Source organism: Oncorhynchus masou, chromosome 32, assembly GCF_036934945.1.
Source record: "Oncorhynchus masou masou isolate Uvic2021 chromosome 32, UVic_Omas_1.1, whole genome shotgun sequence".
NCBI classification, from domain to species: domain Eukaryota; kingdom Metazoa; phylum Chordata; class Actinopteri; order Salmoniformes; family Salmonidae; genus Oncorhynchus; species Oncorhynchus masou.
Window position 1 is genome coordinate 11,794,617 of NC_088243.1, and position 26,699 is coordinate 11,821,315.

General features: G+C 43.0%; 1 protein-coding gene across 2 annotated transcripts; it reads right to left on the reverse strand.

Moving 5' to 3' along the window:
• Positions 1 to 300: 300 nt before the first annotated feature.
• LOC135525584 (dihydropyrimidinase-related protein 5-like) lies at positions 301 to 21,257 on the reverse strand. 2 transcript variants are annotated; one of them, XM_064953287.1, is made up of 14 exons: positions 21,099 to 21,257; positions 16,893 to 16,947; positions 16,495 to 16,707; positions 10,738 to 10,896; positions 10,282 to 10,461; positions 9,813 to 9,881; positions 8,746 to 8,790; positions 7,394 to 7,469; positions 6,969 to 7,125; positions 5,012 to 5,153; positions 3,292 to 3,434; positions 2,688 to 2,895; positions 2,285 to 2,450; positions 301 to 2,122 (listed from the first exon to the last, which is right to left on the reverse strand). In XM_064953287.1, exons 2-14 carry the CDS (start codon positions 16,938 to 16,940, stop codon positions 2,037 to 2,039), a joined length of 1,692 nt encoding a protein of 563 aa, XP_064809359.1. In that variant the 5' UTR covers positions 16,941 to 16,947; positions 21,099 to 21,257; the 3' UTR covers positions 301 to 2,036. The 2 variants fall into 2 exon arrangements, with proteins under 2 accessions (XP_064809359.1, XP_064809360.1); XM_064953288.1 differs by lacking the exon at positions 21,099 to 21,257 and adding an exon at positions 17,049 to 17,642.
• Between the last annotated feature and the right edge of the window lie 5,442 nt (positions 21,258 to 26,699).

Consider the following 26,699-nt stretch of genomic DNA (forward strand, 5'->3'; position numbering starts at 1 on the left):
ATAGGGAGCAGACTCACTAGCCTACATGTGCTTAGGCATTTTAACAGATTTGTTGCTGACGGATGGGGGTATCGACACCTTATATAAGCCCTATTATATTCTACACTAGCGGTCAAAAGCTTTAGAACACCTATTCAGAAACACTCTTGAATGAGTAGATTATCTACAATTTTGGACCGGTAATGTAGTCTATAGCAACACAATTGTACATTGTAATTTATTGAACCCCTTTTGGTCTATAGCATAGGCTATAGACCATATACATAATTGTGTTCTTTTTTAAAGAAACACAATTCAAGCTTGACATTTCAGTGTGGTTTTATTTGCACTCAAACTTGTGCTAAAGAGCTGCAAGAACACATAGGATAAAACTAAAACAAACCTCAGTGACAACACCAAAGGCTGTGCAGCACCAGTAATGACCTCGTCTGCACTCTATCGCACAGTGGTAAATGAAATAGGCTATGGAAAAACAAAAACGTTTAAAGCATATTCTCATCAAATAAAACTCATGTTCTCAGTAGCTTACAATGGAAGTGTGTAAAGACAACTCAAAACAGAAAGATAGTGGTTTTCATAGACACTCTTGAATAACATGTCATCCAGTGATATAATGCATTGACTGACATTGACATAAATAAACTCTGGAGAACATGCATTTTGTATATTTAAATTGCCCTTATAATACCCAACATTCAGTTTTTATTATAGATCATGCCCTTCTCTTGCCCAATTGACAGTGTTCCAACCTTGGAAAGGTCAACTGAAAAGATATACAAAACTGTCAAGTACATTTCAGTGCAAGTCAAGACCAGAATTCCACAGTGTGTTGTGCTAAGTGTTATGTGCTCAGTAGTTAACTTGAACATCCTAAGAGGAATCACAATGATACACATGTTAAGGGCATATTATCTCTATACATTAACTGTATATGTGGATCATGAGAGACTTTGCTGGTGAGAAAAAAGGCATTTCAGAGTGGAGCTAGCTAGCTAGCTTGTTGCACAGAGGAACGTACAGTAATATCACCACTTATTACACATAGAAACACTGCTAAATATGAGTAAAATCAGTGTTCTACGCCACAACATACAGTAAACACAGCATAGCTTCATTCATATTGATGGGAGATGAGATGACCAGAAAGGAAGAGAGTGCTACTATATTAAAATGTAAACAGGAATATAGAAGCTATAAAACCTCTGCACTTACTTAGGCTGTCATCCTCAGTTTTTCAGGACTCATATTTATAATTTTACAGTGCCCTAAAGGGGAATGACATATTCTCAATAACATTGTAACATAAAAAATAAAAGTCACATTTAAAAGTATCAGCTTGCATTTGCGTTTTAGTCAACAGACAAATGTAATCGTGAATGAAACCGTACAGAAAATAGGTGTTTCACACAAAATGATGGTATCCACGTTGAGACATCCACATTATTTCATGTCAAGTGCAATAATAAATAACTAATCATATTTATTGATGAAGATTCTGTATTAGTAGAAAAAAGTTGTTTGGTTACACATCAAATAATGTAAGGAAAAGGCAGCTAAGTAGTACATGATACAAGTGCAGCATTGTAGGTTAAACAGAGAAATAAACCCCCCAACCCCCTAAAACCATTAGTGTATAATGACTTACAGTACTCTACCATGCATCCAAATATCCAATACAGTCAACTAGCAACTTATGTTCGCTGCTGCGGAAATTTATTTGAAATTTGTCTAAATTTAAAAACAAAAATGTAATTTTATTTTTTAAAGTTAAGCCCAATATTGTTCAGGTTTCGACCATACAGGCAGATATCCCAATATTAAAATGTCATATAAAATGTTATTCAGACTGTCATCATATATACACTAAATACTACGCGTGTTCGTTTTTCAAATAAAATGTGAATTATGTTTTTCTTTCTATGCTTTTTGGGAGAACGTAACAAGCAGTTGTCTTGGTTGGCCCTGGTTCCATTCTTCATTGTAATTGAGAACTATGGTAGCTGTTTGGTTCTAGAACTCGCTAGTCTTCCACACAGTTACCAGATTCCACTGGATCGACCACCTGGGGGGGCCAGAATCCTCGCAGAAGATCTCTTTGGGGTTTTATCATCGATCTGGGAACCTGGAGAGATTGATAGACAAGATAAATTACAAATCGTCAGGTTAGCAAAAATGAGCTAATTGTTCATGAGACAGAATAGACACTGCATCATAGCTGGTGATTAATAAAGTTCTCTACGCCTTAGAGGCAGGGATGCAAATGCAAAGCGATGCAGTGTGTTACCAGATAGGCTGAAGCTAGACTCATGCAGGTCTCTCTGTCCTCCGTGCTTGGTGTGTGGTCGTGTTGGATTGTCCCCGTCACACGGTCCACAGTCCTTCTTCCCAGAATGCATCACTGCTACGTCTCCTTCGTACGGCTCACGCTCCACCGCCTTCAGGGCCTGACACTGAGGAGAGTCAGAGAGAGGTACACAGGCAGAGAGGCAGACACACATGTGCACAGATGCACACAGACACACAGGATAATTAGTCTCTGGTTATAGACAGTAAAACACCTAACACTTGATGACAATAAAGACGATCTGAAGCAGGTATGGAGAGTTTATGCCATTTAAAGGTCACATTTTGTCTGCTGTAAATTAACATTTTAAAATCCACATCCTGTTGATCGCTTTGTACAGTACCTTCTCCCGCTGCACCATCTTTTTATAGAGGTAGTCTGGGAAGGTCCTGAGAGGATAGAACTTCCCAGAGCCCTCAGAACATGTGAACACTCCGTTCTCATAGACCAGACGGCCACGGCTGATGGTAACCAGGGGGACACCATGGCAACGGAGACTCTCGTACAGGTTGTAGTCTCCACCCTGCACCTGGTTGTCCACAGAGATGGTCCTGGAAACAGAGAAACATGTCGTCTTCACACCTACTACTGTTATTGGTCTTGTGTGGCTCAGTCGGGAAAAACGCTAGTAACACCAGCATTGTAGGATAGATTCTCGCATGGATCATGGGCAGAACATTTATTCACTCACTGTAAGGCCGAATTTAATGCAAGGCGCGTTGAAGCCCAATGCACTAGACAGCCGACAATGTGCATTTCAAAGGCTTTTCCCCCGACATTCACAGGGATCACATTTATGTTGGGACACATGTAAATTAACCTTTAAAAGTCTGTTAAAGGAAAACCTTAACCTCCCCCAGGGGGGGTTCAACCTCCCCCCAGGGGGTAAAGGGTTGATGTAGCGATAGTAGTGAGATGGGAGGGAGTGAGTGGCTAGTTTTACATACCTGGTCCCTTCTGGATCCCAGACCACCAGGTCAGCGTCAGCCCCTGGGATGATCCTACCCTTCCTGGGGTACAGGTTGTAGATCTTCGCTGCGTTGGAGCTGGTTACCGCAACAAAACGGTTCTCATCCATTTTGCCTCCAACCTAGATTAGCAGGGGATCAAAATGTTCAATGTCAGAGGGAGAGGGAAATTCTGTTATCAATATGTTTACCACTGGAATCAAACATCATAGGCATTTATCATGGACCATGCACAACAAATATTGCAACAGATACATTTCTGTCTGCACCTCGGTACAAGTTAGTTACAGCAACAATAGCAGATGTAATCTTTCTGTTTTCTTTCTATCCAGCCGTACATGCCTTCATGTTTTTAGCCATCTGGTCTTAGAGCACAGATCGTTGCCTAGACAGATACTTATAGTATTATACATACTATAATACATTGTTGCCTAGACAGAGATATTATAATACTATTTATATCGTTGCTTCGACAGAGATATTATAATGCTATTTATATCATTGCCTAGACAGATACTATAATACTATTTATATCGTTGACTAGACATAGATACTATAATACTATTTATATTATACATAGATACTATAATACTATTTATATCGTTGACTAGACATAGATACTATAATACTATTTATATCGTTGACTAGACATAGATATTATAATACTATTTATATCGTTGCCTAGACATAGATACTATAATACTATTTATATCATTGCCTAGACAGATACTATAATACTATTTATATCGTTGCCTAGACATAGATACTATAATACTATTTATATCGTTGACTAGACATAGATACTATAATACTATTTATATCGTTGACTAGACATAGATACTATAATACTATTTATATCGTTGACTAGACATAGATACTATAATACTATTTATATCGTTGATAGACATATAATACTATTTATATCGTTGACTAGACATAGATATTATAATACTATTTATATCGTTGCCTAGACATAGATACTATAATACTATTTATATCATTGCCTAGACAGATACTATAATACAGATACTATAATACTATTTATATCGTTTGCCTAGACATAGATACTATAATACTATTTATATCATTGCCTAGACATAGATACTATAATACTATTTATATCATTGCCTAGACAGATACTATAATACTATTTATATCGTTGCCTAGACATTGCCTAGACAGATACTATAATACTATTTATATCTAGACATAGATTGACTAGACATAGATACTATAATACTATTTATATCGTTGCCTAGACATAGATACTATAATACTATTTATATCGTTGCCTAGACATAGATACTATAATACTATTTATATCGTTGCCTAGACATAGATACTATAATACTATTTATATACTATTTTGCCTAGACATAGATACTATAATACTATTTATATCGTTGCCTAGACAGATACTATAATACTATTTATATCGTTGCCTAGACATAGATACTATAATACTATTTATATCGTTGACTAGACAGATACTATAATACTATTTATATCGTTGCCTAGACAGATACTATAATACTATTTATATCGTTGCCTAGACAGATACTATAATACTATTTATACGTTGACTTACTATAATACGTTGCCTAGACAGATACTATAATACTATACTAGACAGATACTATAATACTATTTATATCGTTGCCTAGACAGATACTATAATACTATTTATAGCGTTGCCTACCACTCCTCTCTCCCAGATGACGCTCATGCGGTCCTGGATGCCTGGGACTCCGTGGGGGATCTTTGTGAAGTCATCCTTGCCCATAGCCTTCTGTTTGGTGGTAAAGGGACGGTGGTCAGACACCACTACGTTCAGAGTGTCACTGCAGTAGACAAGAGAGAGGGAGGAGATGATAGGTCAGGGGAAACACACACACGCACCATCATTTCATTAACTTTGATTTGATAACACAATGTTCAGAGTGTCACTGTTAAAGACCAGAGAGAAGGAGGAGAGGACGAGTCAGGAGGGAAATTGAGTTGGAACATGATATTATCACTGAACGCCAACAGACTGGTGCCTGGATTATATTACTGAACGCCAACAGACTGGTGCCTGGATTATATTACTGAACGCCAACAGACTGGTGCCTGGATTATATTACTGAACGCCAACAGACTGGTGCCTGGATTATATTACTGAACGCCAACAGACTGGTGCCTGGATTATATTACTGAATGCCAACAGACTGGTGCCTGGATTATATTACTGAACGCCAACAGACTGGTGCCTGGATTATATTACTGAACTCCAACAGACTGGTGCCTGGATTATATTACTGAACGCCAACAGACTGGTGCCTGGATTCAAGCCAACATAGATTTACGATCTGTGCACAGCGATAGAATTTTTAAGACAATTCCCAACATCACATTAGATGAAAATGCTGCGGATGTCGGCTCAAACATTAAACCCGTTTAGCAGATTACAAAGGAAACGTTCCCCTCTTACATCCCCAGTAGACTCATCAGGTAAGAGTGTGTGTGTGCTCTTACTTCCCCAGCAGACTCATCAGGTAAGTGTGTGTGTGTGTGTGCTCTTACATCCCCAGTAGACTCATCAGGTAAGAGTGTGTGTGTGCTCTTACTTCCCCAGCAGAATCATCAGGTAAGAGTGTGTGTGTGTGCTCTTACATCCCCAGTAGACTCATCAGGTAAGAGTGTGTGTTTGCTCTTACATCCCCAGTAGACTCATCAGGTAAGTGTGTGTGTGTGTGTGTGCTCTTACATCCCCAGTAGACTCATCAGGTAAGAGTGTGTGTTTGCTCTTACATCCCCAGTAGACTCATCAGGTAAGTGTGTGTGTGTGTGTGCTCTTACATCCCCAGCAGAATCATCAGGTAAGAGTGTGTGCGTGTGTGCTCTTACTTCCCCAGTAGACTCATCAGGTAAGAGTGTGTGTGTGCTCTTACATCCCCAGTAGACTCATCAGGTAAGTGTGTGTGTGTGTGTGCTCTTACATCCCAGTAGACTCATCAGGTAAGTGTGTGTGTGTGTGTGCTCTTACATCCCAGTAGACTCATCAGGTAAGAGTGTGTGTGTGCTCTTACATCCCCAGTAGACTCATCAGGTAAGAGTGTGTGTGTGCTCTTACATCCCCAGTAGACTCATCAGGTAAGAGTGTGTGTGTGCTCTTACTTCCCCAGTAGACTCATCAGGTAAGAGTGTGTGTGTGTGTGCTCTTACATCCCCAGTAGACTCATCAGGTAAGAGTGTGTGTGTACTCTTACTTCCCCAGTAGACTCATCAGGTAAGAGTGTGTGTGTGCTCTTACTTCCCCAGTAGACTCATCAGGTAAGTGTGTGTGTGTGTGTGTGTGTGTGCTCTTACTTCCCCAGCAGAATCATCAGGTAAGAGTGTGTGTGCGCACTTACATCCCCAGTAGACTCATCAGGTAAGAGTGTGTGTGTGCTCTTACTTCCCCAGCAGACTCATCAGGTAAGAGTGTGTGTGTGTGTGTGTGTGTGTGTGTGTGTGTGTGTGTGTGTGTGTGTGTGTGTGTGTGTGTGTGTGTGCGTGCTCTTACTTCCCCAGCAGACTCATCAGGTAAGAGTGTGTGTGTGTGTGTGTGTGTGCTCTTACTTCCCCAGCAGACTCATCAGGTAAGAGTGTGTGTGTGTGTGTATGTGTGCTCTTACTTCCCCAGCAGACTCATCAGGTAGTTTGGTGTATTGGGGTCCAGGCGTAGAGGAGGCACTGTGACGTAGGCTGCAGCATGGGCCCAGTCCTGGTGGTAGTACTGCAGCCCGTTCAGCACTGCATGGGCCGTGGTGGTCTCCCCATGGACCACTTTACCTACAGACAGATCAGTAAGATGGGTTCCTACAGAGCCATAGATAGTCATGTGTCGTGTGTAGAATGTAGTATTGGCCAGTTACTGTACAAGACAGACGTTCACAAATCATTTGTAGTGAAGACCACATCAGACCAAGCCAGCAGAGGGTAACAAACCACAGGAAATCTCTGATCTGACAGGAGAGAACAGGACAGGTAGGACGGAACAGGACAGGTAGGACAGGACAGGACAGGTAGGACAGGACAGGAAGAACAGGACATGCCTTACCCTGCATCTTGGCTGTGGCGAGCACATTTCCTGCTGACATGCTGGACACGTTGACAAGGTAGATAGGGCAGTGGGCCTGAGGGAGAATGACAGAGAGAGAGACAACATGTTTCCTTTCACCAGAAAAACCATTGCCTTTAATATGGCAGGGTATTTCCCAATCAGTTACACTACACACACAATAGTATGTGGACACCCCTTCAAATTAGTGGATTTGGCTATTTCAGCCACACCCGTTTGTTGACAGGTGTATAAAAATTGAGCACACAGCCATGCAATCTCCATGGATAAACATTGGCAGTAGAATGGCCTTACAGAAGACCTCAGTGACTTTCAACATGGCACCGTCATAGGGTGCCACCTTTCCAACAGCCCCGGTCAACTGTTAGTGCTGTTATTGTAAAGTGGAAACATCTAGGAGCAACAACCGCTCCGCCGCAAAGTGGTAGGCCACACAAGCTCACAGAACGGGACCGCCGGGTGCCGAAGTGTCTGTTCTCAGTTGTAACACTGACTACAGAGTTCCAAACTGCCTCTAAAAGCAGCATCAGTACAAGAACGGTTTGTCGAGAGGTTCATGAAATGGGTTTCCATGGCCGAGCAGCCGCAAACAAACCTAAGATCACCATGCGCAATGCCAAACGTCGACTGGAGTGGTGTAAAGCTCGCAGCCCTTGGACTCTGGAGCAGTGGAAACGCGTTCTCTGGAGTTATGAATCACGCTTCACCATCTGTCAGTCCGACGGACGAATCTTGGTTTGGCAGATGCCAGGGGAACGCTACCTGCCCGAATGCATAGTGCCAACTAAAGTTTGGTAAAAGAGGAATAATGGTCTGGAGCTGTTTTTTTAATGGTTCGGGCTAGACCCCTTAGTTCCAGTGAAGGGAAATCTTAACGCTACAGCACACAATGACATTCTAGTCGATTCTGTGCTTCCAACTTTGTGGCAACAGTTTGGGAAGGCCCTTTCCTGTTTCAGAATGACAATGCCCCTGTGCACAAAGCGAGGTCCATATAGAAATGGTTTTTCGAGATCGGTGTGGAAGAACTTGACTGGCCAGCACAGAGCCCTGACCTCAACCCCATCAGTGCCCGACCTCACTAATGTTCTTGTGGCTGAATGGAAGCAAGTCCCCACGCAAGTCTGCATGTTCCAACATCTATTGGAAAGCCTTCCAAGAAGAGTGGAGGCTGTTATAGCAGCAAATGATATTAACTCCATATTAATACTCATGATTTTGGAATGAGATGTTCCGATGAGCAAGTGTCCACATACTTTTGACTCACGTGGTGTACCACTGTGCTTGATGATATAGAAAATGCAACAACTTGACACAGAACAAACACTCACCCTATTGGCGATGGTAATCGCACGATGGGTGGCCTCTGCCTCCAGCTGTGAGAAGAAACAGAATTTTGTGGTGAGTAGCATAAGGCGCTGCTCAAAAGGTCATTGCAATATTATGAAGGGCTGATATCCATAACGCTAGGGTCATTACAATATTATGAAGGGCTGATATCCATAACGCTAGGGTCATTACAATATTATGAAGGGCTGATATCCATAACGCTAGGGTCATTACAATATTATGAAGGGCTGATAATATAAGGTCATTAGAATATTATGAAGGGCTGATATCCATAACGCTAGGGTCATTACAATATTATGAAGGGCTGATATCCATAACGCTAAGGTCATTAGAATATTATGAAGGGCTGATATCCATAACGCTAGGGTCATTACAATATTATGAAGGGCTGATATCCATAACGCTAAGGTCATTAGAATATTATGAAGGGCTGATATCCATAACGCTAGGGTCATTATTAATATATATGAAGGGCATTGATATCCATAACTGATATCCATAAGGGTCATTACAATATTATGAAGGGCTGATATCCATAACGCTAGGGTCATTACAATATTATGAAGGGCTGATATCCATAACGCTAGGGTCATTACAATATTACAATATTATGAAGGGCTGATATCCATAACGCTAGGGTCATTACAATATTATGAAGGGCTGATATCCATAACGCTAGGGTCATTACAATATTATGAAGGGCTGATATCCATAACGCTAGGGTCATTACAATATTATGAAGGGCTGATATCCATAACGCTAGGGTCATTACAATATTATGAAGGGCTGATATCCATAACGCTAGGGTCATTACAATATTATGAAGGGCTGATATCCATAATAGAATTGTATTCCATCATGTCTATGAAGTACTGAAAGAAAGACAAGGGAGTATGTGGTCGGATATGAGTACAGGCTACAAGAGTAAAGAGAAGGTCTTCTACCTCTGCATTGCTTGCTCTTTAGGGTTTTAGGCTGGGTATCTGGAAATCACTTTGTGACAACTGATGTAAAAAGGGCTTTATAAAATACATTTGACTGGTCTTACCTCCTCTGGTCTGCTGATCTCGATGCCCTCAGGGCCGCTGATGCCCAGGTCCAATGCCTCCTTGGCGCCCTAGAAAACCCACAGGATGAGGTTATGAATCCTGGTGTATGTGTTGCATCACCCATAGAAATAGAGAGTACACTAAATATGTCCGCCTGGCCCATCCACCACGTAACGTTGAATGTCCGTTCTAGTAATTCTAGCTCTATAGTCCCTGTCCCACCTCTGCTCTGCCACCAGTTCTCACGACACAACTCATATGAAATTGCACTTACCAAGCCTACCTGTAAAAATCCTTTGATATTCGGGTGTTGATGTTTGTATGTAGTGGTTGCTGCAAATGACTTGCCTCATTGAGATACGTTTTTAGAAGCTGAATCATTACAGATAATTTCTTTCTGTTTAAAGATACGATGGAAGAAAAGTCAGTGACATGGAACTACATATTGAACCAGAGACTCTGACCCACCTCGGCCACCAGCTCTCCGTTCTCAGCGAGTACGCGGGCCACGGCCCCGATGTCCTTACAGTTCTGTAGGGCCTGGAAGAGCTCAGAGTCCCTCAGCATGAACAGGTCCTTATAGGCCATGAACATCTGGAATGAGTTGATGCCTTTATCTCTCACCAGGCTCTCCATCTCAGCTCGTACCTATAGGTCAGGGGTTAAGACTTTAGAGTTCACCTGTACAAGATGAACAGTCAGGAGTCACACCTTTTCACATTATCGTGCCTACCTGAATATGTACTGTGCTGACTTGGATATCTTCCTTTCATAATGTATTTTCCAGCCCAGATCCAGCAACTTGTGGATGTGTAATCAGGCCAGTGTAGTAAACCTGGGCTATGTTTGGTTCATCTTAGCTCAGCAAAATGAAAAGGGTATAAAACCACCGGACTCCAGTTATCAAAGGAGTACGACAGTTACCTTTGGCCCCCACCAGGTGACACCCATATGCAGGGCGTAATCGCAGCAGGCTTTATTGTCAGCCTGGGAGCGGGTCTTCTCATAGGCTTCCAGCAGAGATTCGTTCTTCTCTGGTAACACCAGTCCTATAACCATGGTGGTCCCTCCAGCCAGGGCTGCCTGTACAAGGAATAGAAAAAGATGACATACTCACATTCAATGTATTTGAGCAGGTCTTTATAAAAGGTGATGGGACCTAGGTAGTGGAAACGTTGTCACCTATAAGGCACAAGGCAGCATAGGTTGTATTAGAGGACACACACATGCCCTCTAAGGCCTCGTAACCTTGTCACATCTAGTTAGTAGGTAATTGCATTGATTATTCTCTATAAATTTAGAGCAAGACAGAATGAACACATGACTGTTGCCCCAGCTTTGAAATTAATCAACAGTAAAATGTGTCAATTACCCATAACGTTGGCCTTAACGTTGGCCTTAACGTTGGCCTTAACGTTGGCCTTAACGTTGGCCTTAACGTTGGCCTTAACGTTTATTTGCTGGGTGGATGTTATAGTCTGCAACCCAAATGGCACCCTATTCCATGTACTATGGACCCCCTATGGACCCTGGTCAAAAGTATGCTCTATATAGGAACTAGGGTGCCATTTGTAACACACACATGGAAATGCCATACATCAATCAGTAACCCAAACCAGGGGGGTCTAATGAAGAGTTATGATAGTAATTAAAGACGGTCAGTGAGCTAACTAATGTATATCAAGCAGCGGTCAGTCCTCTCATTGTTTATTACAACAAGGACCATCAATCAGCTGAGGCAGACATACTAGATCCGAAATGTAGGAATGAACAATGCATTATATGGCCATCCTAATAGTCAAACATTTAAAATATGATTCTATAGGATACATTTTTATAGTCATAGATTCCGACGTATGAAAGCTTCACTACTGTTCCATTACATGTTCAGAATCCTTTTCCCCCCTTTAACGAGTCTGACGCGAACAATATACTGCTTTCTCGGGAACAGGCCCAGATCCCCATGATTTGCGGCGTGAAGAGGATATATACAGGGGGGTACCGGCATTTCACTGTAAGGTCTACACCTGTATTATTTGGTGCATGTGACTAATAAAATTTGTTCTAAATCCTTCGAAAACCAGGTTGATACTGATGTAAAACAACAAAATACCTACTATATTAAAACACCAACCGAGTCTGTTACTGTGCTGTTAAGTGCATCATCCTAATAGCATCTGACCCTAGAGAGAGTGGAGGAGTGTCTGGTTGTAAGTTGAGTTGTAAGTGTGTCTAGTGTAGTGTGTTTGAAAACTATTGTCTTCAAGCAAAATGACCTGAGGGAAAAGGGTTTTTTCAGCCGTCCCTGCAGCAGCCCCATGGTAGCCATGGAAACAAAAACCGATCTGCATTTGTCTTGGTACTCTAGCCAGGCAGCACAGCAGCAGCTACGGTCTATTGATGGGGGGGGGGGGCTTAGGGTCTGCCAACCCCAGATTAGAAGAATGATAACATACCCTTGGCTAGCTTGTGGTCTAAAACACAGCTATGCTCTCAGACGCTGTGTGTAATCTCTGTGTGGTTGAGCATAATGATGGATGAGTCATCCATGCCCTGAAATGAACTGGGAAAGCCCCAGTCTCAGTCTGCTTGCCCCACCACCTCCTCTCTGTATCTCTCGCTTTCCTTCATCTGTCTGTCTCCATCTCTCTCAAATTCAAACTTAAGCAGTTTTATTGGCATGAAAAACATTGAGTCAATATTGCCATAGCAACAAATGTATACAATATACATTGTAATAAAAACGTATTTTATAATATCAAATAGAGAGCTACTATTTTAACTGTCTTTCCCTTTATCCCTCTCTCCATCTATCCCTCCAGCTCTCCCTCCAGTGTACTGATAGAACAGCATAGAAAACAGAATTGAATAGAACAGAATAAAATGGAGAATGGAAAAGAATAACACAGAATATAATGGAATAGAATTAAATTCTTTCCGGCCTGTTTAGTCCGCTGCTGTTTGACTGCATCAGGAGTCAGCACACCCTGCTACAGATTCCACAGCTTCCTGCTACATCATCTATATAAATAGATATAAATATATAAATATATAAAATGCTTAGAAAGCATTAGCTCTTGAGTTGGGAAAATCTTGTGCAATACACCGACGCATGTCTTGTATTCAAGATCCTTAATGGCCTGGCTCCCCCTCCACTCAATATTTTTGTTAAACAGAAAACCCAGACATATGGTAGCAGATCCACAAGGTCTGCCATGAGAGGTGACTGTATAGTTCCCCTAAGGAAAAGCACCTTTAGTAAATCTGCATTCTCTGTGAGAGCTTCCCATGTCTGGAATACACTGCCATCAGACACACATAACTGCACCACATATCACACTTTCACAAAATGCTTGAAGACATGGCTAAAGGTCAATCAGATTTGTGAACATGGTCCCTAGCTGTGTGTTGCCGCTTTCCATGTTGTCTGTAGCTTGTGAGGTGTGGAAACACTTTGTTGCTTTTATGAATTTTGTCTTGCTGCTTTTTGTTCTATGTTGCTCTGTCTGTATGCTACGTCTTGCTTGTCCTGTGTTGCTATGTCTTGCTTGTTCTATGTTGCTATTGTTTATATTGTAATTGTTTTTAATAACCTGCCCAGGGACTGTGGTTGAAAATTAGCCGGCTGGCTAAAACCGGCACTTTTACTGAAACGTTGATTAATGTGCACTGTCCCTGTAAAAATAAAAATAAACTCAAATAAACTCAAACTCAAATCATTGATGGGGAAGTGAGTTATGTAATAAAATAAAGAGGACTCAGAACAGAGAATAATGTATCATATCTAACTTGAGTCAGCAGAATTATGCATCCCCTATCTCGGTCTAAATAAATGCAGCATCTGAGTCCTAACCACACCCGGTTTAATTGTAGTTCTCTGAATATTTCTTACTCACTCCCTGAATCCCTAGTCAACCCCTAGCTATTTCTGTAGATCAAAGAGAATTGGTAATTTATTGGCAATATGGTAATTACTTCCATTTGCCTTCTGAGAGGTTGAGTGGGATTTTGTCCTTCTATCCAGATCTCCAGGAGTGTGTAGGGATGAGGGAATGAGGGACTAAGGGTCGACTTGGGATTCAGGGAGGAAGGATTCAGGAGTCTGTCTCCACACAAAATCTTACGTTATTTTCCTCACGCTGCAAGGCACACTGGGAAAATGAGTTTATTTAGTTACCATGGTGGTCCAGTGGGTTACAGTGAGGTGGAATATGTCTGACAGATGGTTGTTAGTTTCCCACAAGGCTGGGTCAATTATCAATTGATGCATGGTAACTACATCTCCGTCTTCCCATAACACCAGATTGACTCTTGTTGCTGTACAAAACCATATAGTGCATTCTCTAACAATAGTTGCTACCATTACATTTGACAGTTCATCATTGCAATGACCTATTTGTATAGTATATTGCCAAATTCCCAGAGGGCATTGTAATAATGACGTCATTACAACCTGTTCTTCCCACTGGAAATATCATTGTTGTAACTGAGTATTTGGCATTGCTAGTCCAACCTTGCTGCAGATTTCTACCAAAATACAGAGAGAGACAGAGAGAGAGCGTAATGCCAGTCCTAAAACACGTGTCCTTTTTGTCAATGGATCAACGTTGTTTGATACAGCCTTTTTTACAACAAGTAACCCTGCCTTAATCCCCAAGGAGCAAGCAGCAGCACAGTAGCAAAGTATCCCTAGAAGGAAGAAACCTGGAGAGGAACCAGACTCAGAGGCGAGGCCCTCTGGCATTACCCTCAATAACCCAGTGCAGCCAACAGCACTGGGTTATTGAGGGTAATGCCCACAACACTGGGTTATTGAGGGTAGTGCCTACAGCGCTGGGTTATTGAGGGTAATGCCCACAACACTGGGCTATTGAGGGTAATGCCTACAACACCGGGTTATTGAGGGTTATGCCCACAACACTGGGTTATTGAGGGTTATGCCCACAACACCGGGTTATTGAGGGTTATGCCCACAACACCGGGTTATTGAGGGTAATGCCCACAACACCGGGTTATTGAGGGTAATGCCTACAACACTAGGTTACCGAGGGTAATGCCTACTGCACTGGGTTATTGAGGGTAATGCCTACTGCACTGGGTTATTGAGGGTAATGCCTACTGCACTGGGTTATTGAGGGTAATGCCTACTGCACTGGGTTATTGAGGGTAATGCCTACTGCACTGGGTTATTGTGTCAGGCCCTGATCTCTTTCACCTGTTCCTGTTATTGTCTCCATCCCCTCCAGGTGTCACTTATTTCCCCCAGTGTATTTATCCCTGTGTTTCCTGTCTCTTTGTGCCAGTTCGTCTTGTATGTTCAAGTCAACCAGTGTGTTTTTCTATTTTCTTACTAGTCCTCCCGGATTTGACCTTTGCCTGTTTTTCTGGACTCCATTCCCGCCTGCCTGACCATTCTGCCTGCCCTGGCCTCGAGCCTGCCTGCCATTCTGTACCTCTGGAACTGAACTGGTTTTGACCTTTTGCCTGTCCACGACCAGTCTCTTGCCTGCCCCTTTTGGATTGTTAATAAACATCTTGGACTCTATGCCCTTATAGATTGAGGGTAATGCCTACAACGCTGGGTTATTGAGGGTAATGCCTACAACGCTGTGTCATTGAGGGCAATGCCTGCAACGCTGTGTCATTGAGGGCAATGCCTGCAACGCTGTGTCATTGAGGGCAATGCCTGCAACGCTGTGTCATTGAGGGCAATGCCTGCAACGCTGTGTCATTGAGGGCAATGCCTGCAACGCTGTGTCATTGAGGGCAATGCCTGCAACGCTGTGTCATTGAGGGCAATGCCTGCAACGCTGTGTCATTGAGGGCAATGCCTGCAACGCCGTGTCATTGAGGGCAATGCCTGCAACGCCGTGTCATTGAGGGCAATGCCCGCAACGCCGTGTCATTGAGGGCAATGCCCGCAACGCCGTGTCATTGAGGGCAATGCCCGCAACACCGTGTCATTGAGGGTAATGCCCACAACACCGTGTCATTGAGGGTAATGCCCACAACACGGGGATATTGAGGGTAATGCCCACAACACGGGGATATTGAGGGTAATGCCCACAACACGGGGATATTGAGGGTAATGCCCACAACACGGGGATATTGAGGGTAATGCCCACAACACGGGGATATGGAGGGTAATGCCCACAACACGGGGATATGGAGGGTAATGCCCACAACACTGGGTTAGTGAGGGTAATGCCCACAACACTGGGCTATTGAGGGTAATGCCCACAACACTGGGCTATTGAGGGTAATGCCCACAACACTGGGCTATTGAGGGTAATGCCCACAACACGGGGATATTGAGGGTAATGCCTACAACACGGGGATATTGAGGGTAATGCCTACAACACTGGATTATTGAGGGTAATGCCCACAACACGGGGATATTGAGGGTAATGTCTACAACACTGGGTTATTGAGGGTAATGCCTACAGCACTGGGTTATTGGGGGTAATGCCTACAGCACTGGGTTATTGGGGGTGATGTCTACAACACGGGGACATTGAGGGTAATGCCTACAACACGGGGACATTGAGGGTAATGCCTACAACACTGGGTTATAGAGGGCAATGTCTACAACACTGGGTTATTGAGGGCAATGCCTACAACAGTGTTTTTTCTCTCAACCTCACAGAGAGGACTCCTGAAGACCACACAGCCAACAGATACCTTGGTGCCACTGTAGTAGTCGTCCACGGTGGTAGCATTCATGAAAGTCTGCTGGAGGTGTACACTGGTGTCGATGCCCCCGGGGAGGACCAGTTTCCCAGAAGCGTCAATCACCTTGGCCCCTCCCGGGATCATCAGCCCCTCCCCCACCTGCATGATGATGCCGTTCTCAATGTAGACGTCTGCCTCCTGCGTCAAGTCATCGTTCACCACCTGGTGGAAAAAATATGCATGAATCAGGTGATGGGCAGAAGAAAAAAATAATAATAAATGAAACAGGTAATATCTGCAACACTCCCCAGTGATTTATTTTAGATTTACAGACAATGGTTCAATCCCACTGGGATCTTCACCACCACCATCAATAACCACAACAGCAGTCAACACAACACACCCACCTTGCCACCCTTGATCAGGATCCTGGTTGTCGCTGAACTGGAAGACATGATGGCTCTGGAAGAGAGAAGTGAAGGGTTAGCACTTTTCTCGCTTGTGGTGCAGGGAGTTACAGTCCCAAAATGAACATTGTAGAAGATTTTTTTTTTTGATTTAACCTCTGCATATTTTCTCTGAAAGAGCGACACGCAGATGAGAAATCACTTTTCACTCTCATGGAGAATGGTATTCGTTTCCTGACCAGCAATACCACAACACTTCAACTACAACTTGGTATGTACAAGCGGTGGTACTACTGACAGCCATTGGAATTACATTCAGATGAAGGGACCCATTGAAGAACACAAATGAATCGCGGTGTTCTAAAACAAGTTATAACACAATAAATAGTGTTCTCAGCTTGGCCTGGCCAGGCTGCTGTGACATCAACTAGCAGGCTTGACTCGGAGGCTGTGTCTGTCACTGAGTATGACCAAGCAGCCCTGAGCTGTCTGGACAAAAACACACACTGGTTTCTGTCTATCACAGAAATACATTCTATTATTTATTACTCTAAAACCACACATGAACCTGTACATACAGTTGAAGTCGGAAGTTTACATACACTTAGGTTGGAGTCATTAAACCTCGCTTTTCAACCACTTCACAAATTTCTTGTTAACAAACTATAGTTTTGGCAAGTCGGTTAGGACATCTACTTTGTGCATGACACAAGTAATTTTTCCAACAATTGATTACAGACAGATTATTTAAACTGTATCACAATTCCGGTGGGTCAGAAGTTTACATACACTAAGTTGATTGTGCCTTTAAACAGCTTGGAAATTTCCAGTAAATTATGTCATGGCTTTAGAAGCTTCTGATAGGCGAATTGACATCATTTGAGTCAATTGGAGGTGTACCTGTGGATGTATTTCAAGGCCTACCTTCAAACTCAGTGCCTCTTTGCTTGACATCATGGGAAAATCAAAAGAAATAAGCCAAGGCTTATAGACCTCCACAAGCCTGGTTCATCCTTGGGAGTAATTTCCAAACGCCTGAAGGTACCACGTTCATCTGTACAAACAATAGTACGCAAGTATAAACACCATGGGACCACGCAGCCGCCATACCACTCGGGAAGGAGAAGCGTTCTATTCCCTAGAGATTAACGTACTTTGGTCCGAGAAGTGCAAATCAATCCCAGAACCACAGCAAAGGAGCTTGTGAAGATGCTGGATGAAACAGGTACAAAAGTATCTATATCCCCAGTAAAACGAGTCCTATATCAACATCACCTGAAAGGCCACTCAGCAAGGAAGAAGCCACTGTTCCAAAACCGCCATAAAAAAAGCCAGACTACGGTTTGCAACTACACATTGGGACAAAGATTGTACATTTTGGAGAAATGTCCTCTGGTCTGATGAAATAAAAATAAAAACTGTTTGGCCATAATGACCATCGTTATGTTTGGAGGAAAAAGTGGGAGGCTTGCAAGCCGAAGGACACCATCCCAACCGTGAAGCACGGGGGTGGTAGCATCATGATGTGGGGGTGCTTTGCTGGAGGAGGGACTGGTGCACTTCAAAAAATAGATGGTATCATGAGTATGGGAAATTATGTAGATATATTGAAGCAACAGCAATCAGTCAGGAAGTTAAAGCTTGGTCGCAAATGGGTCTTCCAAATGGACAATGACCCCAAGCATACTTACAAAGTTGTGGCAAAATGGCTTAAGAACAACAAAGTCAAGGTATTGGAGTGGCCATCACAAAGCCCTGACCTCAATCCCATGAAAATGCGTGTGCGAGCAAGGAGGCCTGCAAACCTGACTCAGATACACCAGCTCTTTCAGGAAGAATGGGACAAAATTCACACAACTGATTGTGGGAAGCTTGTGGAAGGCTACCTGAAAAGTTTGACCCAAGTTAAACAGTTTAAAGGCAATGCTACCAAATACTAATTGAGTGCATGTAAACGTCTGTCCCACTGGGAATGTGATGAAAGAAATAAAAGCTGAAATAAATCATTCTCTACTATTATTCTGACATTTCACATTCTTAAAATAAAGTGGTGATTCTAACTGACCTAAGACAGGGAATTTTTACTAGGATTAAATGTCAGGAATTGTGAAAAACTGAGTTGAAATGTATTTGGCTAAAATGTATGTAAACTTCCAACTTCAACTGTACATACTTTATAGGTGTACTGTGGTGTAGGTATACTGTGGTGCAGGACAGAGGGATCTATTATCTCATCAGAATGAGAAGATATTCACATTTTCCAATACAATGTATTGGGATAATATGCTGAATACCCCCCCCCCCCCCTGTGTGTGCATGGTGTGAGACGTGGTGTGAGAGTATGCCTTCTCTGTGCACAGTGAGGGCGTATGTAGACTGTGCACCATGCCTACTTGTGTGGGTGTGAGAGTATGCGTTCTCCGTGCACAGTGAGGGCGTATGCAGACTGTGCACCATGCCTACATGTGTGGGTGTGAGAGTATGCGTTCTCTGTGCACAGTGAGGGCGTATGCAGACTGTGCACCATGCCTACGTGTGTGGGTGTGAGAGTATGCGTTCTCCGTGCACAGTGAGGGCGTATGCAGACTGTGCACCATGCCTACATGTGTGGGTGTGAGAGTATGCGTTCTCTGTGCACAGTGAGGGCGTATGCAGACTGTGCACCATGCCTACGTGTGTGGGTGTGAGAGTATGCCTTCTCTGTGCACAGTGAGGGCGTATGCAGACTGTGCACCATGCCTACGTGTGTGGGTGTGAGAGTATGCCTTCTCCGTGCACAGTGAGGGCGTATGCAGACTGTGCACCATGCCTACGTGTGTGGGTGTGAGAGTATGCGTTCTCCGTGCACAGTGAGGGCGTATGCAGACTGTGCACCATGCCTACGTGTGTGGGTGTGAGAGTATGCATTCTCCATGCACAGTGAGGGCGTATGCAGACTGTGCACCATGCCTACGTGTGTGGGTGTGAGGCAGCTGAAAGGTTTACCACATGGTCCCTCTCCTCGTAGCTCCAGATAGGGAGCTGAGATTATCGATAAAAACGTTGACTAGATGACGTCATGATCAGGCATGCTCAGATGCAAATCTCGGACAATTTTAAAGGCAGACAGCTGATGTCTAAAACTTCACATTGAAATATGGGAGGGAGGGAACATGCATCAACCATTTGTTATCCATCACTACTGGTTGACCCACATCTTACTGAGTGTTTTATGATGTATAATTAATGAAGGAATGAAGTTACAACAATATGCCTTCCACGGGTAGAATAGAAACACATACAGGCTGCTTATTATTATTTTTTACACATTTCAGGGTGGAGCACAAATAATTAGGCTACTGCAGAAATAATATAGTACCAGCAGGTTGTCTTGTGTAGGCTAGCCTAATGTATTGTCGGACCTAAGTCTTTTACAAATAGTGTTTATAGGATATTTCACAAAATTGTCACAAACATAGATATGACAGTAGCCAACGTGGACAATTGGTCATGGAATTTGAAACGTTACAGATCGATACAACCATAAATTATAGCAATTCCAACGTTACTGCACATGTTAATGGCTAGACCCTAGCTTATAGTCTATAACAAATAAGGGCAGAATTTTCATTGAATATAATAAATCATAGATCAACAATAATACATCGCACATCCTACATTGGCACAAAGAAACATCGGCCTTCAGGATACATAATGTTCCAAACCGATGCAGAAAACTGTTTCCAAAACCCTCCCTCCCATAATAACAGAACAACCTATATTAATAAATATTCTCTTCCATCCCACAGTCTAAAAGATAATGTTGCACTTGGAACCTAGAAATCGATGGGCCAAATTCATAGCATGTGCAATTGGATAGCTAGCTACAGCGCTTACGTTCCTTGTCTGAGTTCCATATGCTGTCTACCGGTAGCCTATAGCCTATTAGGTTAGAATTTCGACTACCCAACAAAAGCTACGGATGGCATGAAAGGAATTAGGAAGGCAGAATCAGAAATATTCAAGAAGCAGTCAGGACGCCGGGTAGCAGACACTAGACATTCAGCCAGTCAGAATGAGAAACAAAGTATCCACATAAAGCAAGCGTCGTTGTCTAGGGCGGATCCATTGGCTACACCCGCACAGAGTCTGAGTCCCCAAGTCAAAGGCTTCTTCACTTTATTCTTAGTATGCTAAGGCTGCATATCACAATCTTGTTCCACATACCTCTCCTACAGGCCTACGGCACCAAAACGCCTTTTGGGTTACTTTCTGATAGCCTACCACAGCACCAATCCGCTGAATGAGACGAATACTTGCGGTAGACAGTGAGCAGACTCCAGGCTTCTCAACCTCCGGTCACAGCATCCAAGCCCGTCCAACGTGCAGACCCTCCAATCACCGGTAGACAATGCAGATCGGCCACCAGAGGAACCAATCAGTATGCACTTAGGGCGTATCCACTTGGAGGGGGCTGTACCGTTATTGGAGGCAGTGGGTAGGAATAGAGAGGAAGAGGCGAAGAGAGAGGTTTTACTCCGCCCAACATCTGTCCACGAAAAAAACCCAAGAAGTGAGGAATCTTTGTATGGAGGTCAACGAGAGTGTCGGATTTGGTCAACAAAAATGTAATTGCTAATTTGCTATGTAAGGCTTATGTGATCGAATAGAAGTTTCCTAACAGTGATCGAAGTTTCGTAACAGTTAGGTTGTTACAAATGTACTAACAATATAAATGTACAAATAACGTAAGTGAAGCATGTGGCATTTCGGCAACTTAGAAAAAAAAACATATATCAGAGTTGTACAAATTGAGATGGTCTGGTATAAGTTGGACCGCGGAGTGAAGGAAAAGCAGACAACAACTGCTCAGCATATGTGGGAACTCCCTCAAGACTGGAAAAACATTTCTCATGAAGCTGGCTGAGAGAAAGCCAAGAGTGTGCAAAGCTGTCATCAAGGCAAAGGGTGGCTACTTTGAAGAATCTCAAATATAAAATATATGTTGATTTGTTTAACACTTCTTTGCTTACTACATGATTCCATATGTGTTACTTCATAGTTTTGATGTCTTCACTATTATTCTACAATGTAGAAGATAGTACAAATAAAATAAAACCTTGAATGAGTAGGTGTGTCCAAACTTTTGATTTGGTACTGTATATATACAGTTGAAGTCAGAAGTTTACATACACTTAGGTTGGAGTCATTAAAACTCATTTTTCCAACCACTCCACAAATTTCTTGTTAACGAACTATAGTTTCGGCAAGTCGGTTAGGACATCTACTTTGTGCATGACACAAGTATTTTTTCCAACAATTGTTTACAGACAGATTATTTCACTTATAATTCACTGTATCACAATTCCAGTGGGTCAGAAGTTTACATACACTAAGTTGACTGTGCCTTTAAACAGCTTGGAAAAATCCAGAAATTATGTCATGGCTTTAGAAGCTTCTGACAGGCTAATTGACATAATTTGAGTCAATTGGAGATGTACCTCGATGTATTTCAAGGCCTACCTTCAAACTCAGTGCCTCTTTGCTTGACATCATGGGAAAATCAAAAGATATTAGCCAAGAGCTCAGAAAAAAAATGGGAGACCTCAACAAGTTTGGTTCATCCTTGGGAGCAATTTCCAAATGACTGAAGGTACCACGTTCATCTGTACAAACAATAGTACGCAAGTATAAACACCATGGGATCACGCAGCCGCCATACCGCTCAGGAAGGAGACGCGTTCTGTCTCCCAGAGATGAACGTACTTTGGTGCGAAAAGTGCAAATCAATCCCAGAACAACAGCAAAGGACCTTGTGAAGATGCTGGAGGAAACAGGTACAAAAGTGTCTATATCCACAGTAAAACGAGTCCTATATCGACGTAACCTGAAAGGCCGCTGAGCAAGGAAGAAACCACTGCTCCAAAACCCGCCAAGAAAAGCCAGACTACGGTTTGCAACTGCATGTGGGGACAAAGATTGAGAAATGTCCTCTGGTCTGATGAAACAAAAATAGAACTGTTTGGCCATAATGACCATTGTTATGTTTGGAGGAAAAAGGGAGAGGCTTGCAAGCCGAAGAACACCATCCCAACCGTGAAGCACGGGGGTGGCAGAAGCATGATGTGGGGGTGCTTTGCTGCAGGAGGGACTGGTGCACTTCACAAAATAGATGGCATCATGAGGATGGGAAATTATGTGGATATATTGAAGCAACATCTCAAGACATCATTCAGGAAGTTAAAGCTTGGTCGCAAATGGGTCTTCCAAATGGACAATGACCCCAAGCATACTACCAAAGTTGTGGCAAAATGGCTTAAGAACAACAAAGTCAAGGTATTGGAGTGGCCATCACAAAGCCCTGACTTCAAACGTATAGAACATTTGTAGGCAGAACTGAAAGAGCGTATGCTAGCAAGGAGGCCTACAAACCTGACTCAGCTCTGTCAGGAGGAATGGGACAAAATTTATCCACCTTATTGTAGGAAGCTTGTGGAAGGCTACCCGAAACGTTTGACCCAAGTTAAACAATTTAAAGGCAATGCTACCAAATACTAATTGAATGTACTGTATGTAAACTTCTGACCCACTGGGAATGTGATGAAAGAAATAAAAACTGAAATAAATAATTCTCTCTACTTTTATTCTAACATTTCACATTCTTAAAATAAAGTGGTGAACCTAACTGAACTACGACAAGGAATTTTTACCAGGATTAAATGTCAGGAATTGTGAAAAACTGACTTTAAATGTATTTGGCCAAGGTTTATGTAAACTGACTTCAACTGTATATATATATACAGTGCCTTGCGAAAGTTTTCGGCCCCCTTGAACTTTGCGACCTTTTGCCACATTTCAGGCTTCAAACATAAAGATATAAAACTGTATTTTTTTGTGAAGAATCAACAACAAGTGGGACACAATCATGAAGTGGAACAACATTTATTGGATATTTCAAACTTTTTTAACAAATCAAAAACTGAAAAATTGGGCGTGCAAAATTATTCAGCCCCCTTAAGTTAATACTTTGTAGCGCCACCTTTTGCTGCGATTACAGCTGTAAGTCGCTTGGGGTATGTCTCTATCAGTTTTGCACATCGAGAGGCTGAAATTTCTTCCCATTCCTCCTTGCAAAACAGCTCGAGCTCAGTGAGGTTGGATGGAGAGCATTTGTGAACAGCAGTTTTCAGTTCTTTCCACAGATTCTCGATTGGATTCAGGTCTGGACTTTGACTTGGCCATTCTAACACCTGGATATGTTTATTTTTGAACCATTCCATTGTAGATTTTGCTTTATGTTTTGGATCACTGTCTTGTTGGAAGACAAATCTCCGTCCCAGTCTCAGGTCTTTTGCAGACTCCATCAGGTTTCCTTCCAGAATGGTCCTGTATTTGGCTCCATCCATCTTCCCATCAATTTTAACCATCTTCCCTGTCCCTGCTGAAGAAAAGCAGGCCCAAACCATGATGCTGCCACCACCATGTTTGACAGTGGGGATGGTGTGTTCAGGGTTATGAGCTGTGTTGCTTTTACGCCAAACATAACGTTTTGCATTGTTGCCAAAAAGTTCAATTTTGGTTTCATCTGACCAGAGCACCTTCTTCCACATGTTTGGTGTGTCTCCCAGGTGGCTTGTGGCAAACTTTAAACAGCACTTTTTATGGATATCTTTAAGAAATGGCTTTCTTCTTGCCACTCTTCCATAAAGGCCAGATTTGTGCAATATACGGCTGATTGTTGTCCTATGGACAGAGTCTCCCACCTCAGCTGTAGATCTCTGCAGTTCATCCAGAGTGATCATGGGCCTCTTGGCTGCATCTCTGATCAGTCTTCTCCTTGTATGAGCTGAAAGTTTAGAGGGACGGCCAGGTCTTGGTAGATTTGCAGTGGTCTGATACTCCTTCCATTTCATTATTATCGCTTGCACAGAGCTCCTTGGGATGTTTAAAGCTTGGGAAATATTTTTGTATCCAAATTCGGCTTTAAACTTCTTCACAACAGTATCTCGGACCTGCCTGGTGTGTTCCTTGTTCATTCATGATGCTCTCTGCGCTTTTAACGGACCTCTGAGACTATCACAGTGCAGGTGCATTTATACGGAGACTTGATTACACACAGGTGGATTGTATTTATCATCATTAGTCATTTAGGTCAACATTGGATCATTCAGAGATCCTCACTGAACTTCTGGAGAGAGTTTGCTGCACTGAAAGTAAAGGGGCTGAATAATTTTGCACGCCCAATTTTTCAGTTTTTAATTTGTTAAAAAAGTTTGAAATATCCAATAAATGTCGTTCCACTTCATGATTGTGTCCCACTTGTTGTTGATTCTTCACAAAAAAATACAGTTTTATATCTTTATGTTTGAAGCCTGAAATGTGGCAAAAGGTCGCAAAGTTCAAGGGGGCCGAATACTTTCGCAAGGCACTGTATGTGTGTGTGTGTGTGTGTGTGTGTGTGTGTGTGTGTGTGTGTGTGTGTGTGTGTGTGTGTGATTGGGTGTATAGACACATAGACAGTATATGGATAGAATATGTCATTTATCTGAAGAATAGTACATGTACAGCAATAGTTAAATAGAATAGGCCTTGACTAGAATACAGTATATACATATGAAGTGGGTAAAACAGTATGTAAACATTATTAAAGCGATTAATGTTCCATGACTTTGTACATAGGGCAGCATTCTCTAAAGTGCATGATTGAGTAACCGGGTGGTAGCCGGCTAGTGGTGACTAAAGTTCAGAGCAGGGTACTGGGCGGAAGCCGGCTAGTGGGGACTAAAGTTCAGAGCAGGGTACTGGGCGGAAGCCGGCTAGTGGTGACTAAAGTTCAGAGCAGGGTACTGGGCGGAAGCCGGCTAGTGGGGACTAAAGTTCAGAGCAGGGTACTGGGCGGAAGCCGGCTAGTGGTGACTAAAGTTCAGAGCAGGGTACTGGGCGGAAGCCGGCTAGTGGTGACTAAAGTTCAGAGCAGGGTACTGGGCGGAAGCCGGCTAGTGGTGACTAAAGTTCAGAGCAGGGTACTGGGCGGAAGCCGGCTAGTGGTGACTATTTAACAGTTTGATGGCCTTTAGAAATAAACAGTTTTTCAGTCTCTCAGTCCCAGCTTTGATGCACCTGGACTGAGCTCGCCTTCTGGATAGTAGTGGAGTGAACAGGCTGTGGCTCAGATGGCTGAGGTCCTTGATGATCTTATTGGCCTTCCTGTAACACCGGGTGCTGTAGATGTCCTGGAGGGCAGGCAGTGTGCCCCCAGTGATGCATGATGCATTGGGCAGTCCACACCACACTCTGAAGAGTCCTGTGGTTGTGGACGGTACAGTTTCCTTACCAGGCGGTGATACAGCCAGACAGGATGCTCTCAATGGTGCATCTGTAAAAGTTTTTGAGGGTCTTAGTGGCCAAGCAAAATTTCTTCATCCTTTTGAGGTTGAAGAGGCACTTTTGCACCTTCTTCACCACCATGTCTGTGTGGGTGGACTATTTCAGATTGCCAGTGATGTGTACACCGAGGAACTTGAAGTTTTTCACCTTCCCATTGATGTGGATAGGGGCGTGCTCCCTCTGCTGTCTCCTGAGGTCCACGGTCAGCTCCTTCGTTTTGTTGACGTTGAGGTCATTTTCCTGGCACAACTCCGCCAGGGCACTCACCTCCTCCCTGTAGGCTGTCTCGTCATTGTTGGTAATCAAACCTACCACTGTTGTGTCATCTGCAAACTTCATGATTGAGTACGAGACAATGGTCCCATCTGATCTCACCTCCTCCAGCCTGCCATCTTTGAGGACATGTATTTCCATTGTTAGAGCAATCACTCGAAAATCTTG

Bases quoted from the DNA above. Each gene is read 5' to 3' on its own strand.
- LOC135525584 (XM_064953288.1), bottom strand. From the start codon at position 17,107: ATGAGAGTGAAAAGTGATTTCTCATCTGCGTGTCGCTCTTTCAGAGAA. The intron at 10,462-10,737 runs GTAACTGTCGTA...CCTGACCTATAG, and splicing joins TCACCTGGTGGGGGCCAAAG to GTACGAGCTGAGATGGAGAG. The intron at 7,126-7,393 runs GTAAGGCATGTC...ATCTGTCTGTAG, and splicing joins CGCCACAGCCAAGATGCAGG to GTAAAGTGGTCCATGGGGAG.